The sequence below is a fragment of the Aedes albopictus genome, chromosome 2 (assembly GCF_035046485.1).
Source record: "Aedes albopictus strain Foshan chromosome 2, AalbF5, whole genome shotgun sequence".
NCBI lineage: Eukaryota > Metazoa > Arthropoda > Insecta > Diptera > Culicidae > Aedes > Aedes albopictus.
Window position 1 is genome coordinate 415,427,434 of NC_085137.1, and position 17,516 is coordinate 415,444,949.

A 17,516-nucleotide genomic window follows, 5' to 3' on the forward strand; every position below is an offset into this window, starting at 1 on the left:
ATTCTTCTTGGATGTATAGAAAAAAAATCGGAATGATCTCACCCAGTTCCATGTCGTCGGATGACCACAACCACTCCTTGACTTCTTTAATTTTCTGCAATACCGTTGGCTACCAAGTGTGCATCCATTTTCATCACTTCACGAGGAAGGACAATGTGCACCTGCCCCAAACACGCGTCACTTTTCGTTTTTTTTTTCGCCGAACAATGCCACCCGATCGAGATCACCATCGCAACTGCCCCAAACACGCGTCACTTTTTCCTTCGAACAAAGCAACGCGACCGAGATACCCATCGCAACTGCCCCAAATACGCATAACTTTTCACTTTTTCCTACGAATAATGTAACGCGATCGAGATCCCCATCGCAACTGTCTCAAACACGTGTCACTTTTCACTTTTTCCTTCGAACAATGCAATCCGATTAAGATCTCCATTGCAACTGCTCCAAACACGCGTCACTTTTCACTTTTTCCTTCGAACAATGCCACCCGATCTCCATCGCAACTGCCCCAAACACGCATAACTTTTCACTTTTTCCTACGAACAATGCAACGCGACCGAGATGCAATGGTTTATATTCTTTCAGGAAATAAACAAAAAATGAATTTCGGCTTCGTGAAACGTTATACATACGTGATTTATGGCAAAGTAAATAACAAAATCTTTCAGGAACTCCCAGAAATCTTTATTAAATTATACGGGAATTTTATACAAAAATCTCTTTTGGAGCTTACCAACTTGTCGAAAATTTGGTCTGAAAGTCAAAATAGACGGGGAGCAGGATTTTGCCTTCTGTCCAAGAATTTATTAAAAAAAAAATCAGTTGGTCCCCCGTCAATGAATCCGCCAATTCGCTGAAAAGCCAGTTTCGTTATACATTTTGCCGCAAGTGTAGCAAAAAACTTCTTGAGGAATAAGTTTCGTACCGTAAACTGGGGTGTAGTTGATCAGTGGGGTGAACCTGATCGCTCAATTACCCACGGATATCGACTTCCAAGGATATTACCATTCCATTTTAATGTTACGTCATTAGGTTGCGAATGGTTGAAATAGAATTGTTGCTTCCTTGAAAGTCGATATTCGCGGGTAGTTGAGTGATCAGGTTCACCCCACTGATCAACTACACCCCAGTTTACGGTACCTTTTAATTCCGCCCTATTTTGCTTATGCTTTGACAAATACGCGTATTTCGACTACCACTTGTAATCTTCCCCAGTGTCAGTTATCCATTTCCAGTGGATTCCAAAGGATAACTGACCAAGTAACTGACACTGAGGAAGATTACAAGTGATAGTCGAAATACGCGTATCTGTCAAAGGATAAGCAAAATAGGGCGGAATCAAAAGGTACGAAACTGATTACACTCATTCGAAGAGGGTATTCTGCTTAGGGGGTTCGAAAAGTCGGTACAGTTCTTGAGGAAGTTTTTGTAGTAATTTATTCTTCTGTTTTACACAGTTTTCCTGAATATTTTTGAAATTTTCTTTAAAAAAATCTTTCAGAGAATTCTCTAGGAATCTCGAGACGATGTTAATAACAATTGCTAAATAAATTCTAGAATAAAATCCTACAAAATTTTAATATTGAAAAACACTATTCTCTTTGGCCAAGATTCCTGTAACAAGGATTAGGTAAAATTTTCAGCGAAATTTCTGAGATTTTTTTATTTTTTTTTGTGAATTTTAGCCTAATTTATTACACCTTACTGAGAAATATTTAGAGAGAACTCTGGAGAAAAACCTCAATAATTTTTTGTAACAAAACCAAAAGTAAAAGTACCAAGAGAATCTTTAGCTGATTCAGTGTAGGTTTGGAATTTTGTGGAAGTGTTGTTTTACAAACTACGTAGACTTTTTAGGGGAAAGGGGTGCTATAGCCACAGTATATAAGGTACATTTTGTATTCTATTGGGAGCTCACCTTTCTTTTAGAAACGGCTACAAACTTTTGATAAAAACAATGTATTATTTGCCCAACATTGCGACACGGGTTTACTGTCTACTTCAGTAAGAAAAAAATAACTTGATCGTTCTGGTCTTGTGTTTAAGTGTAACTGTAACTTTCCTGTATTTTTTTTGTATTCTATACGTTATTCTCATAATACACGGTGTTCAATAAGTTCGGATACACCATATAACTTGAATTAATTTCACATCTGTAATTCAAATTTCCAAAGTAAATGTATTTATTGAAAGGTCATATAACACTGATCAAATATAGCATATGGTTTTGAATAAAGTCTTTTTCTACTTTTTTTATAAGCCTTAGATGTATCTAAAGTTTGTTAGCTCCGGCACGCTAGAATAATTTTCGATAAGTTGCTCAAGCTACAGAAGTCTAAAACGTTGACTTTTGAGTTTACATCTCACTATACTAAATTAGAATTACTAAATTAATAGACAAAAGCTTTACACTGCTATTTCAGTGATGATATGGTGATAAATTTGCAAGTTTAGTCAAAATGTGCTTAAATCTATGAAAAAGGCATAAATACATTATATAAAGCCAACTTTGGTTAAAATTTGCCACAATAGGGATATAATCAAGTTTTGGAAAAGATAATGATGGATTAAACTGAGATATAACGCAGCCTTGCTTTTTGACAAAACAAAAATCATTAAAACAGGTACTGCGGCAATTTTAGCAATTTTAAAGATCAAAATAAAATGAGTCCGTACTTCACCCAATCTGAATTTTATAGATTATTTCGTATGGCCATAGTTGCTACCACTAATGCTGAGGACAACAACCTAATTTGATTTAAATTAACACCATTACTCAATAAAAACTAGACGAAATACCAATGACAGACGTGCGTGCCGGCTGAAAGGATCTGGAGACACATTTGAAATTATTACAAAAGGATAAAGGACAGTTTGTTTCAAAACATATACTGTATTTGATCAGTATTATGTGAGCTTTCAATTAATACATTCACCTTGCAAATCTGAATTACAGATGGGAAATAAATTCAATTTTACTGTGTATCCGAACTTATTGAACACCGTGTAATTATTAGAAATCTTAGTGATAATATCAGTCTTCTGTTCTTGCTACAAAGTGTCTGAAACGCACCTCTCAAAAATCTACATGAGGTTTCACTTCAAAAATTTATAACGTTTCCAAACGGTACCCCAAAAGCTGATCCAATTCGAACAAGTCGATCAATTAGTGCCATTTTACGTACCCTCAAAATCATCTTCCACGGCGTAAAATCGAATGTTCCCGAGCGTGCAGGCGGTTAGCAGAATGCTCGAATCGCTGGAGAAAGCCATGGTGTGAATTGCCTCGTCATGAATCTTCATGTGTCTGCGGTGGCGATAGATACAGAAAAAGATGAGTGCGTATAGCAGAATCACAAAACTGCAACCCCACTCTGATACGGTGGGGTCTGCTCGTCCAAAGGTGCTAACATAAAGTTCAAACATGGGCCACCATGAGGGGGGATCGGTTACCGAGAGCTACTCACTCCAAGACCATTCCTAGGTCGTTGGCGTGACGAAACCTTTGATACACAGAAATCACCGCTTGTGTGCGCTGGTGCACCATCACGTGAATTCATCGTTAGGAGATCAATATGGAGCAACTCCGACGGTAATGAGAGATAAACAGTTACCTTTTAAGGCTCTTGTCCGGCCCCCAAACGCATATGTAGCCATTGTCGTCCGAGCTGACGATCGAGGCTCCGTTTGGGCTAAAGATGCACGCACGAATGGCCTCACCGCCTTCTTGCGTGAGCACGTTTGTCTCTTCACCTGTTGCTAGGTTCCACAGCATCACAGTACCGTCCACCGAAGCCGATGCTAGTACGGCACCCTGTGGGATTAGAACAAAGTTGGAGATTTATTTACTGGACATGTTTAAGTAAGTAGAACAGTTTATTGATATAGGGCTGTTGAGAGTCATCTGTTCTAGTAACTACAAAAGAAGAAGAAATCCTTATAAATTTATCTGCACAGAACGTAAAAAGAGTGTAAAATTCTGTGACATTTGATGCACATGATTGGAGCGTGGGATATCACAAAAGTTTACATGACATAGGGTCTGGGACCATTTGGGCAGGAGCACCTATTTTGGGCACTTGCTGCTATAACTCAGTCAATTTTGAACCAATTGATTTGATTTTTAAAACACTATTATCAAGGTGCAGTATCTAGCTATGTTCAAAAATTCAAGTCAATTGGTTTGAAATTGACTGAGTTATAGCAGCAAGTGCCCAAAATAGTTGCTCCTGCCCAAATGGACCCAGACCCTATCATGTAAAAGTCATAAAATATCATGTAAACTTCCATTATATGTCATGTAATTCAGCATGACTCTGAGTATTTACATGACATAGGTATAACACAAATTTACATGATATATCATGTAAACCGTCCTAATACTAAGTTTACATGACTAACATTAAGTTTACATGACGTGTAAATATTTTTGTTTTTTTTTTTTGTGTAATTACTAATTAATGAGTACACAGAGTCTTTTTCTCGAGATAAAGAAATTTAATTTTTCTAAGGCTCATTAGCGTCACGCAGCGGATAGATTCAGAATCAACTAATTTATCAACGGATAGCTCTTGATGTCCTACACAGATCGAAAAGATAGTGTAAATTTGTGTGACATATAATGCACATAATTGGAGCGTAGGATTTCACAGAAATTTACATGACATGTCATGTAAATCTCATGAAATATCATGTAAACTTCCATTATATGTCATGTAATCCAGCATGACACAGAGTTTTTACATGACATATAACACAAATTTACATGATATATCATGTAAACCATAATAACTAAAAGTTCACATGACTAAAATGAAGTTTACATGACGTGTAATCTACATTATTTTTATCTGTGTAGTCAATTTTGTCGAAGATGAAATTATTCTATGTAGTTTCATTCTCTGTATCTCGAGAAGTTCAACTCTCGCGTTCAGTATCATACGGGCGTATCTACAATGATCGATTTCTCCACATCGATTTTCTCTTTGGTCAATAACTCGACAAGCAAATAATTTCGAGTTTTTTTATCGTTCTAGATGCTAGTCCTTGCCGTCCTGCATCGAAAAACATCAAAAGATCATCCAAATCCTGTTTGTATTTCCTGGAAAAATCCAAAGAGAAAATCGATGCATAGAAATCGATCATTGTATAATACTAAACGTGAGAACTAGTTAATCATAAGGTAGCTCTTAGATAGGTAAATCAGAACATCACCTTTGCCTTATGGGGTTGGTTTGGGACTGATTAAGGTTTCCTAAGAACTTTCTTGAGCATAAGCCATCGAATCTACATGCATAACTTGGGGATCATTCAAATATTACGTAACGCAATGGGGGAAGCGAGGGGGTCTAGCGCTGTGTTACGCTTCATACAAAATTTCAAAATCTTCCATACAAAAGTTGTTACGTGGGGGAGGGAGGGGGTCCAAAATTGTCATATTTTGCGTTACGTAATATTTGAATGAACCCTTGTGTGCTTAAATGATTGAATAAAAGTCATGCTTACACAGCCTCATGCAACTTTGTGCTGACAAGTGGTAAGTTCAATGTTTGTTTAAGAATCTCTATGAGCTTCCTTGAGTATAGGTCATCGGATCTACAATCGTAAACACGCTGGAACGTCTTGAATCTCTTCTGAAACCACCTGAAACGTTTAAGAAACGCTTCAAAGCGCCGCTGAAATCTTCCTGAAGCTTACTTAAGTGCTGTGATCCAAAATGTATTTTCAGAAACCCTCTGTAACACACCTAAGACCCTCCGAAACCCCCGAAAACGCCTGCATAACACCTTTGAAACCCGTCAAAAATCTTCTGAACCTTCCGAAAACGCCCTCGTAATCCCCCTAAACCCCTCTCGAACACCATGTAACGCACATAATACTCTCTGAAACCCCCAAAACACCTATGTAACCCCTCTGAAACTCGTCTGAACTCATCTGAAGATGTCTGAAATGCCTTCGAAATCCTCCTAAAGCCCCATCGGACCCCATGTAACGCACCTGAGACCCTCAGAAACCACCGAAAACGCCTTCGTAATGCCTGAGTAACGCCTCTGAAACTCGCCAATACGTAACGCCTGAATAACACCTCTGAAACTCGGCAAAAATTATCTGAAGCTGCCTGAAATGCCTTCGAAATTCCCCTAAAACCCCCTCGGACCCCATGTAACGCACCTGAGACACTCAGAAACCACCGAAAACGCCTACGTAACGCCTCAGTAACACCTCTGAAACTTGCCAAAAATCTTCTGAAGCTTTCTGAAATGTCCTCGGAATCCCCCTAAACCCCCATCGGATCGCGTGTAACGCAACTAAGACCCTTCGAAACTCCCCGAAAATACCCCTGCGGCCCCCCGAGGCAACGTCTCTGACAACCCCCCCCCCCCCCCCCCCTCTCCTGAAACTCCCATGAAATCCCTCTGAAACCCCTTTAAATTTCCAGGCCACTCGCCCTTTTTAAACTTCTTTTCAATCTTCAAATCCATCTAGGAACTGAACTGAATCCATTTAGGTAAAAACTCTATTTAGGCAATTCCGACTCTTTACCTAAATGGAGGTGTTGGTGTATTCAATTCCAACACAACATGCTAAGAACTAAGTGTAGAATTAGCTATAAGTTAAAATACACATAAATATAAACAAAAAAAAACATGCTAAGAACATAAAATCTGGGATTTTTTAATGAATTCCTTAAGGAACACATTCAGAAATTCCTCCAGGCATTCCTTCAGGAATTCCTCCAGAGATTCCTTCAGGTATTTCTCAAGGCACTTCTCCAGGAATTTCTATTTCGTTAATTCCTCCATGAATGTCTTGCGGGGTTCCGATAGTGATTGTTTCAGGGCTTGTTCCGAGAAATACTCCAGGAATTCCTTCCACGATTCAGTTATTGCATCATGGATTCCTCCAGGGATTTCTTCAAGAATTCCTCTAAAGATTTCACCAGACATTGCTTCGGGAATTTCTCCAGGGATGTCTTTAGAGATGTTACCGTTTGTAACAGTAAGTCTGTGTATTTGTGTTAATTTGTTTATTCTATTTGTAAAAAAAAAATATATCTTGCATGATTCCGTGTATATAATTATTTGAATTCAATAAATGCCCTACACATACCCCTAGATGTAGTACACTAAAATTACCACAGTACACTACACTCATTGCACAATTATGGGTCACTCAAGGAACAATCATTTCATAATATGAATCGTTTTACATACCAAAATAACACTTTCATTATTTTTATTTTGTATTCTCTTCACTGAAACTCCTTTATATAGTTTTATATCAAAAATTGCTTGTAAAATTCACTTTAGACGGTGAAAATTACTAAAATGTTGATGAATAATGAAAACCACAATAATGGGTCAAAATTAGCTGTGTAACAATTATGGGTCAATTTGTTGCCTATTATGGGTCACTCAAGAGGAATCGGCTCTACAATAATGTTTTGTCTATATTTTCACTGATTGATCACTTATTCTCGATAGACTTAACGAAGCGTGTTTTCACGATTTGGAATCAATTTTTCAAAATTGGGATAAAACCTTTAACACAACCACCAATAAACGCCTAAAAGTATGCAATGCCCATGTACGCAGAACTGTCAATATTATGCTGCACATAAAGTGACCCATAATTGTGTGATTTTCGGTGGTCCATGGCACAATAATGAGTCACTTAAATTTTGCCAGAAATAAGCTTTAATTAGCTGCAGTCACATGAATTTCTACATTTAGAACGCTAATTATTCCTTTGTTCTGGTGACGATACCATTTTGCACTTGAAAATCACTGAAGCACGCTGTTACAGAGCTTACGAAAGCAGCTCACGCACTTTCCGATATTCACAATCGAAGCGTTACTTTGACATATGGTTTTGTGCCGAACAAAAAAGTATCGAAAATATGTATGTTTTGACGTATAAGCCCGTGTGCGATACGTATAATGACACAAAACAAATCAACTTATGAACGAAAAATGATAATGGCTAACAAAAGCTTGCAATTAATTAGTATTTATCTGTTTAAGTGAAAAGTGACTAATAATTGTGTGTGACCCATAATTGTGCAATGACTGTACAATAAAAACTCCATTATGTATACCAGTTAGAGTTCAGTGGAGAATAAGGTGGAATATAGGGAAAAGAGGAGAAAAAGAAAGATGGTCTATTGAGCGATAGAGGGACTAGGGATCGTTGAAGGATTGATTAGGTCTACTTCCCACAAGGACCTCATTCAAAGCGGACGTTAAAATTGAAAGTTTTGGTACAGAAGAGTTAGAAGCAGAAAAGTTTATAAGAAGAAAGATTTTCCTAAGAAGTTGTTTTGGAGAAACGATTAATATCGAGTCAGGTATGCTTGTTCCTGTGAAGATCAAAGGTTAGGTCTAAGCTATATTTTGTGTCTCTAGGACCCGTTAAGTTTTGGTCACCATACCACAAGTTTCCCGGATATTCCTCCGGTGTAAACCCCTGTCGGTCCGCTAAGGCCTAGGGAAACAGGCCGGCGTTCGTGGAAGCCACTTTGACCAAAGCCAGCACAATCACCGAATCCCAGATCCGACGACCAGGTTCAGCAAGGGGGCTCAACCACGTGGAAGTGACCCCTTAACCGAGCACCTACGTGTGTCTGGTAGCCCAGCGAGTGGCCCTAGCCAAGCTCCCTAACGCTACATCCACCATCCAGAAAGATTCGGCATCTCCGTAGTTCCACCGGTCCACAGATCCTGAGAACCTCCAAGTGCTCCTGTAGACACCGGCCGGTCAGGTACAAATAGGTTAAGTACATCACACTACACACTCACCCACACAAAACTGTACTGGATAGGACAATATATGGTATAAATTGTAACCCACTAGTATTTTCATTACACCCCCACATATCCGAGGTCTGATTAGCCGACTAGGTTCCACTCCAGCCGACCTTGAGACCAGAGAGGTGCTCCAGATCGCGCTAGCCAGGAAAAGAGGTTGTTGTAGAACCCGGCCTCACACGACGAGCCGTTGCTCTGCCAAGCTTGCCGAGGTCTTTGGTCCTGGTAGCACGTGTGCTACCCTACCTACAAGTAACAGAGGTTCCTCCAGTGCTTTCCAGTACAGTGCGTTTTTCGAAGACTCCTTCAAGAATTTCCCCAGGGATACCAAAAGAAATTTCTCCAGAGATTTCTTCAGGAGCTTATCTAAGTAGTCCATTACAGATGTCTTTGGAGATTACTGTATTCCTTCAGAATTTGTTCAAGGGATTCCTTCAGAAATTCTTTCAGGAATTCGTTTACAAATCTATCCTGGGATTTCACTATAAATTTCCTCGCTGCCGAGATTCCCCCTGAAGTTTCTCAGGAATTCTCTCAGGAACTTCTCTAGGAACTCCTCCAGGAAGTCCTGTAAAAATTTCTTCAGAAACTAATCCAGGATTTTCCTCAGAAATCCTTTTAGGGATTCCCTCAGAAATCCCCTTCGAATTTTGTCCAGGTATTCCTCTATGGGTTTCTCCAGGGATTCCTAGACAGGATTTTTCCCTAGGATTCCCAGGGATTCCTAGACAGGAAGATTCCTCTAGGAATTTCTCTAGACCTAGGGATTCCTCCAGGAATTCCTCTTGGGATTCCTTCAGGAGTTCATCCAGGAATTCTACCAGGGATTCCTCCAGAGAATTCTCCATGAGTTCCTCCAGGGATTCTGTCAGGAATGTCTCTAGGGATTCCTCCAAGAATGTGTCTTGAGGATTTCTTTAGGAAATCCTCCAGGAACTTCTCCAGGTATTCCTCTAAGTATTCCTCCGTGTATTCCTCCAAAATTTCCGCCTGGGATTCCTCCAGAGATTCTTCTAGGAATCCCTCGAGGAATCTCCAGGGTTCCCTCTACGAATTCTTCCAGGGAACCCTCCAAGAAATAATCTAGGTATTCCTCCAGAAATTTCTCCAGGGATTCTCCCAATCTAGGGATTCCCTCAGCCATTCCTTCTGGGATTCCTTCATTAATAACTCCAGGGATTATTTGAAGAGCTCCTCCACAAACATTTCATGGAATACTTCGGTGTTTGTTCCAGGATTTCTTTCAATATTTCTTGCAGAAATTCCTTCAGGAATTACTTCCAGGAATTCCTCCAGGATTTCCGTCAGAGATTTGTCCTTGGATTACTCCAGCAATTCCTCTAGTGATTCCTTTAGGAATTTGCCCAGGGATTTCTCCTGGAACTCCTACAGGGATTCCTCCTGAGATTTCTCGAGGAATTCCTCCAGGGATTTCTCCGAGGATTGCTCCACGAATTCCTCCAGAAATTCTTCTAGACATTCCTTCAGGGATTCCCCAGTAATTTCTCCAGGGACTCCTCCAGGAATTTCTGAGATCCCTTCAGCCGTTCTTCCAGAAATTCTTTCAGAGATTTCTCCAAGGATTCCTCCAGAGATTTCTCCAAGGATTCCTCTAGAGATTTCTTCAAGGATTCCATCAAGGATTGCTCTACGAATTCCCGCAGGGAACCCTCCAAGAATTTATTCAGGTATTCTTCCATGGATTTCTCTAGGGATTCTTTCAGGAATTCCTTCGAAAATTCCTCCAAGACTTACTCCAGGGTTCCATTAAGAATTCCTACAGGAATTCCCACATAAAGTCCTTCAGGGATTCTTCCAGGAATTCCTCCAGGAATATCTCCCAGGGATTCATCCAGGAATTCCTCCAAGGACTTCTTCATAAATTCCTCCAAGGACTTCTCCATGAACACCTCCAGAGATTCCTCCTTGAATTGCTCCAGTGATTAGTCAAGGAATTCCTACAGAGATGTCTCTAGGAAGTCCTCTTGGAATTCTTCCAGGTATTTTGCAGGAATTCCTGCAGACATTCCTTCAGTGATTCCTGCAGGTCTTTCTCCAGGAAATTTTCCAGGAATTCCTACGGGATTTTTTCCAGGAATTCCTTCAATGATTCCTCCAGGAATTCGTCCAGGAACCCTTACAGGAATTCCTTGGGATTTTTCCAGGAATTACTCCAAAAATTCCTGCAGGGAATCTTCCAGAAATTTCTCCATGGAATCCTCCAGGAATTTCTCCAAGGGTTTCTTCAGGAAATCCTCCACTTTATCTGAAATTTGCAGGGATTCCTCCAAAAATTGTTCTAAGAAATCCTCCAGGGATTCTTTTTGAAATTCTTTCAGGGATAACTCCTGGAATTCCTCCAGGAATTTCTCTAGGATTGGTCCAGGAATTCCACTAGGGACTTTCTCTTGTGATTCCTTTAGAAATTTCTCCAGGAAAATCTTTAAAATTTTATTCAGAGGTTCTTTCAGATATTCCAGAAATACTTCCATCTTCTTGTCCAGAGATACATTCAAAATGCCTCGAAGAACACATGCAGTTTTTTTTATTACTTCAAGGATTTAAAGAGGAATTCCTCCAATGGTTTAGGAATTCTTTCACTATTTTCTGCAAGAAATCCTTTAGAAGTTCATTCACGGTTTTGTTCAGGAATTCCCTCAAGAATTCTCCCTGGAGATATCCAAGGATTTTTTTGTAGTTTTTCCAGGGATGTCTTGAGGGAATTCTTCTAAAAAGTTTTTCAGGGATTCTTCTAAAACATTTAGAACGATTGTTTTAGGACTTATCATAAGATTGGACCACAGTCAAACAGACGTAACACTTCGAGCATTTTTCGATTCAAATCATAGCCACGGAAACATGTTCGCCCAATGTTACTAGGACTGAGTTTGGCCAACCATCAACTAGATGGCGGTAGTGAGCAAACGTCAAACTCGAACAAAAACGATGCGAGCACCACGGGTGGGCTGTTGACCAACTATCAATTTTTGAAGTATACATTTAAATCGGTGTACGATGGGTTATCAGAGTGTTACGTCTGTTTGTCCGTGATTGGACCTTTTTCTTGAAGGGTATGTTCTACGATGTATCTTTTCTGTCCTGTACGGGAAGAGCTTTAGAAAGTTATGATTCTTTATTCTTGTGCCCAAATTTCTAATGCATCATAAGCCGATCTGTTTATGTCAAAGTATGTATATTCATTAGTCAAAATGACATTTCATGTCAAATCTTTTCGCATTCTTCAGAAGCTGTTCATCCCAATTATGATGTACAGCTACAGAGAACAGACATAAAAGTCCAATCTGAATTTTGTGTAAGGAATATTTCCTCGGCAACACAAGTGGCAATAGCGTGTCGCTGCAATCGGTTAATTTCCCATGCTAATTAAATTCACCACTTGAAATGTTTCAATTCACCACTGACTTGTGGCACAGTATGGTGTTTGGCAGCGTTAGTGTTGGCATTGTGTATTGGTTTGCAACCTTATATATATACTCAAGTGAAGATTCAAATCCTTACACAACTTTCTGAATGAAATTTGTTCTAGCCTAGATGTCTGTTCTCTGTGCTACAACTCAGTGTGCATTCGTGATTTGACGAATAATTTAAACTTTGGGCTTGTTCACAAATGTCATAACGCTGGAAGGGGTGGGTGGGTGTACTTCATGGTGTTACAGCTCGAACAAAAAAATTTCTTCCCATATAAACAATGTTACGAAGGGGTGGGTGGGTGTCAAAAAAGGCCAATTATGGCGTTATGACATTTGTGAATGAACCCTTTTACGAAACAAAGAATAAATATTCTACATTGCTAAATATCGGATTGACTATTCTGGATGATATGAGATTTTCTTCCTTGATTTCTCCCAGGCTTCCGCCAGAAATTTTATTCAGGGATTCAATTATTATTCCCGAAATTAATTTAGGGAGTCCTAAGGAGATTCCAGCTTAATTTTATAGATCGATGTGCGAGCAGACAGTGCGAACGGCGACGATTTCCTTCTTCGCTCCGAACCACTTCTCGACCATCAGCTTCTTCTTCGACACCTTGTAGATATCCAAGTGGCGGAAGCTCTTGGACAGCTTTCCGCGGGGTCCGTACACCGTCCGGCCGAGTCGCTGCTGTTCGAGAAATCCATGGCGTGGCTTTGCATACCGACAGGCGAAAGGAAAGGAGGCGGAACGGATCCGGTAGGGGTCGTGGGCGTTGTGGAACCTTTCCCATAGATCTAGGAGAATCCATCCCGACTGTTGCCCGATGACTGGTGATCTAAATTCGGGGATTGCGTCATCAACATCTTCTGCATCACGTGGCATCACGTTTGGTAACATGGCCGAATGCAGAGGGGACACATCCCCTGGCAGCTTGTTGAATGGAAGTGAGAAATCGTTACCACCAGTCGGCGACTGTGCCACATTGGAGAGTGGAGTTGTAGGCGCCGAAGAAGACGAAGGATGAGATTCTTGCTTCAGCTTTTCGATATCACTTCCACCGGCATGGCCACTTCCCGATGAGCCACCACCGGAAGATCGGGCAGAGAGTTTCGGGATTTCTACTGTTGGGAATATCAATTTCCTATCCCTTGTACTGGCAACCCCATCGGCCGACCCCTCGACAGTGAGCTGTCAACCACTGGAAATCAATAATACTTTGTCATTCCAAAAGTGTATCTACAAGAGAAAACATGTCTATCATTAAACCTCATTGAATTCGCTAGTTATCGGTTTTCTCTTAATTCGATTCCGCTACCACTGTCCGAATTCCCATTAGGTTATGGGCCCCGTGGATTCGCGAGTGCCGGGATCGAGTGTTTTTGCGTAGAAATGGAAAGAGAAGGTGAAATCGCGCGTGTTCCGCAGTTCGACGGTACGAACTACCCTTCGTGGAAGTTCCGTATGCAGGTGGTGCTAGAAGAGCACGAACTCGCCGAGTGCATAGAGACGGAGCTGGAAGAAGTGGATGATTACGTCGTGAAGCCGGAAGACACGAACGCGGTGAAGGGTGAAAAGGAGAAGGCGGCGGAAAAACGCAGAAAGAGAGATCGTCGCTGCAAGTCGCTCCTGATTGCTCGAATTCACGATAGCCAGCTCGAGTACATTCAGGACAAACCGACGCCGAGGGCGATCTGGCTTGCGCTGCAAAGAATTTTCGAGCGCAAGAGCATCGCGAGTCGGCTACACCTGAAAAAGAAGCTGTTGTCATTGCGTCACGACGGCGGCTGCCTCCAGGACCATTTTCTTGTGTTCGATCGAGTTGTGCGGGACTACAAAGCAACCGGTGCGGTGCTTGAAGACATTGACATAGTATGTCATTTGTTGTTGACGCTCGGGTCAGAATACGCGACGGTAGTGACGGCACTAGAAACAATGCCAGAAGAAAATTTGTCTCTCGACTTTGTGCGGTGCCGCTTATTGGATGAAGAAATAAAGCGGAAGAGTGCTGGTATTGATTCGGCAATGCCGAGAAGTGATGATGCCGCTTTTGCCGGTGCGAGTGCCGGGAAACAACAGAAGAAGAAGTGGAAGTGCTTTGGCTGTCACAAAGAAGGCCATAAAATTTCCGAATGCCCTGAGAAGAAAAACAAGAAGAGTGATACAGTGAAAAACAGTGCGCATTATGGAACGCGAGATGGAAAGGGCGAAGATGGTGTGTGTTTCGTGGTCGGTACGCAGGAATCCTCAACGCAACGAGTCAACTGGATCATCGATTCGGGATCATCGGAACACTTGACGAACGACCGGAGTCTGTTCGAGTGTTTGTCGCCGATGGAAGAGCCGATGAAGATTGCAGTTGCAAAGGAGGGTGAGTGCATTACGGCGATGCACCACGGCGAAGTGAAACTGACGTCCATCGTAAACGGTGAGTCCATTCCAATTACCCTTAAAAATGTCCTCTACATCCCGGAGGCAAGAGTGAATTTGCTCTCTGTGCGTAAGATGGAAACAGCTGGGTTGAAGATTATGTTCGCTGATGGGAAAGTGCGCGTTGAGCAAGGCTCGAGACTGATCGCGGTCGGATCGCGGCGCGGAAAACTGTATGAAATGAACTTTCGCCGAAAAAGTGAGAATGCAGTAAAATCGTCGTATTTTTGCGGTCGGGTCCCTAAAGAGCTTGAACTGTGGCATCGGCGGTATGGCCACTTGAGTGCCAAGAACTTGTCAGTGCTTATTCGAAACGATATGGTTTCCGGACTAATTGCCGGAACCGGGAAAAAGACTGATGTAACCGTATGTGATTCGTGCATCGCCGGGAAGCAGACTCGTGAACCGTTTTCCGCGCGCGAGGGCAGACAGTCCAAAGAAGTTTTGGAACTGGTTCATTCGGACGTCTGCGGGCCAGTGACGCCGGTGGGCATAAACGGGGAGAAGTATTTCGTCTCGTTTATTGACGACTGCAGCCGGTTCACTGTCATCTTTCTGATGCGTTCGAAGGACCAAGTCGCCGAAAAATTTCGAGAATACGAGGCGATCGCGAGTGCTAAGTTTGGCAGAGGGATATCCCGTTTCCGTTGCGATAATGGAGGGGAGTATAAAAGTCGAGCCTTCACTGACTTTTGTAAGCAAAAGGGGATCGTGATTGAGTGGACAGTGCCCTACACGCCAGAGCAAAATGGCACAAGTGAACGTATGAATAGAACGCTGGTTGAGAAGACGCGTTCTATGCTCGAAGACAGTGGTGTGAATAAGCGACTATGGGGTCCGGCAGTCCAAACCGCAGCGTTCTTGGCCAATCGTAGCCCCGCGAGTGCGATTGACTCTAAAAAGACTCCGTTTGAAATTTGGAATGGGCAAAAGCCAGACGTGAAGAGGCTTCGAGTGTTCGGCGCGGATGTGTACGTTCACATACCGAAAGAGTGTCGGAAGAAACTCGACGCGAAATCGTGGCGTGGAACATTCGTCGGGTATACCACAAACGGCTACCGGATTTGGAATCCTGTACGCAAGGAAATCGTTACCGCTCGGGACGTGATATTCGTGGAAGAAAGGGATCGCAGTGTTCAACAAGTGAATGAAGATTCGGGAAACGACAAGCTTTGGATTCCGCGACTGGAAGCCGACGACGAGGGTGCTCAGGATGATCAGCCAGAAGAAGATTCGGAAGTCGAAGAAACTGAGGAGGATAATTTTGATAGTGCCGACGAGCAGTTGGACGAACCTGCTGTGGAAGACGGAGTAGCTGATGAAGGACGAAGGCCTCAACGGCGGCGGGATGTTCCAAGGTGGCATGCGGATTACGAGCTCGACTATACTGGATTCGCTCTGAATGCTACTAGTTTCGTCGAGAATCTACCTGCTTTGCTGGCTGAAATGAGGAAGCGAGAGGATTGGCCGCATTGGGAGCAAGCTGTTCGCGAGGAAATGGACTCCTTAACCAAGAACGACACCTGGACGATGGCGAAGCTACCAGAAGGAAGGAAGCCGATTTCCTGTAAATGGGTGTTTAAAGTTAAACGATCCAATGATGGTGGAGCTGATCGCTACAAGGCGCGCCTAGTGGCGCGGGGCTTTTCGCAGAGACATGGCTTTGATTATTCAGAGACATACTCTCCGGTTGCCAAACTGGACACCATAAGAGCAGTTTTGGCAGTAGCGAACCAGGAGAGATGGCACATCCACCAAATGGATGTGCGCACCGCGTTCCTGAATGGAAAGATTACAGAAGAGATTTATATGACGCCTCCAGAGGGATACAAGCACAACAGCGGTTTGGTATGTCGCCTCAACCGTGCCCTTTATGGATTAAAACAGTCGTCTAGAGCTTGGAATCAGCGGTTCGATCAGTTCATGCAGCAGTTGGGATACAGAAGGAGCACTAACGATCCGTGCTTGTATGTGAAGGGATCCGGCAGTACATTGATAGTTCTCATCTTGTACGTCGACGATATCCTTGTTGCATCTCCCAATCTAGCGCTGGTGAAGGAAGTGAAACGTCGTTTCGTCGAGGAATTTGAAATGTCAGATGTTGGCGAGGTGAAGAACTTCCTGGGGATGAAGGTGGAACGTGACATCGAAGAACGAACACTAAAAATCAGCCAGCGGGGATTCTTGGAAAATCTACTTCGTCGATTCAACATGCAGGAGTGCAAGCCCATCTCGACGCCGATGGAATGTCGGCTGCGTCTTGAACGAGGAAAACCAGGAGAACAGACGGATAAACCCTATCGTGAACTGGTCGGGTGTTTGATGTACGTTGCGTTCTGAGGATTGCGGACTGAAATTTGACAGCAGCCAGGCTGCTGCCAAACCTCCAAAATGATCAGAGTGTGCCTGGATACAAGTTTGGTTTGCTTAGTCACGCTAAAGCAAGTGAAACATTTAATGACACACAAACTTTGCCGTCAGATACGAAAACGTTTAAAACGTTTTATCTGTGAGAAAATTATGTGTGAAACCTGCCTAAAATTTGTAAATTATTCTTCCAAGCCCATAATGACAAAGTCAGCTGAATATACGTTTTATTGTAGCTTTTGCTGTAATCGATATGTTTGAGCCTTGGGTTGAACGTTGTGTGAAGTAGTTTATGCGTGCACTTCGAAATTGATCTCCATAGAGATAAGAAACTTTACAACGGGGAGCACTGGAAGAAAGAGTACGTGCTCAAATTGAATGACCAAAAAACTTTAGTCCGCATCCCTCAGGTTGCGTTAACTTCACGACCCGATCTGTGTGTGGCAGCAAATTACTATAGCCAGTTCCAGAGTTGCC

At 42.2% G+C, this 17,516-nt stretch overlaps 1 protein-coding gene across 1 annotated transcript in view; it reads right to left on the reverse strand.

Annotated features, from left to right (window-relative positions):
* Nucleotides 1–3,623: 3,623 nt before the first annotated feature.
* The window catches only part of LOC109426813 (WD repeat, SAM and U-box domain-containing protein 1), a 398,043-nt gene continuing 384,150 nt past the window's right edge, over nucleotides 3,624–17,516 (reverse strand). Inside the window, exon 8 of the mRNA XM_062853511.1 lies at nucleotides 3,624–3,817. Within this exon, the coding sequence (XP_062709495.1) occupies nucleotides 3,753–3,817 (65 nt within the window). The 3' untranslated portion in view covers nucleotides 3,624–3,752. The remainder of the gene's footprint in view (nucleotides 3,818–17,516) is intronic.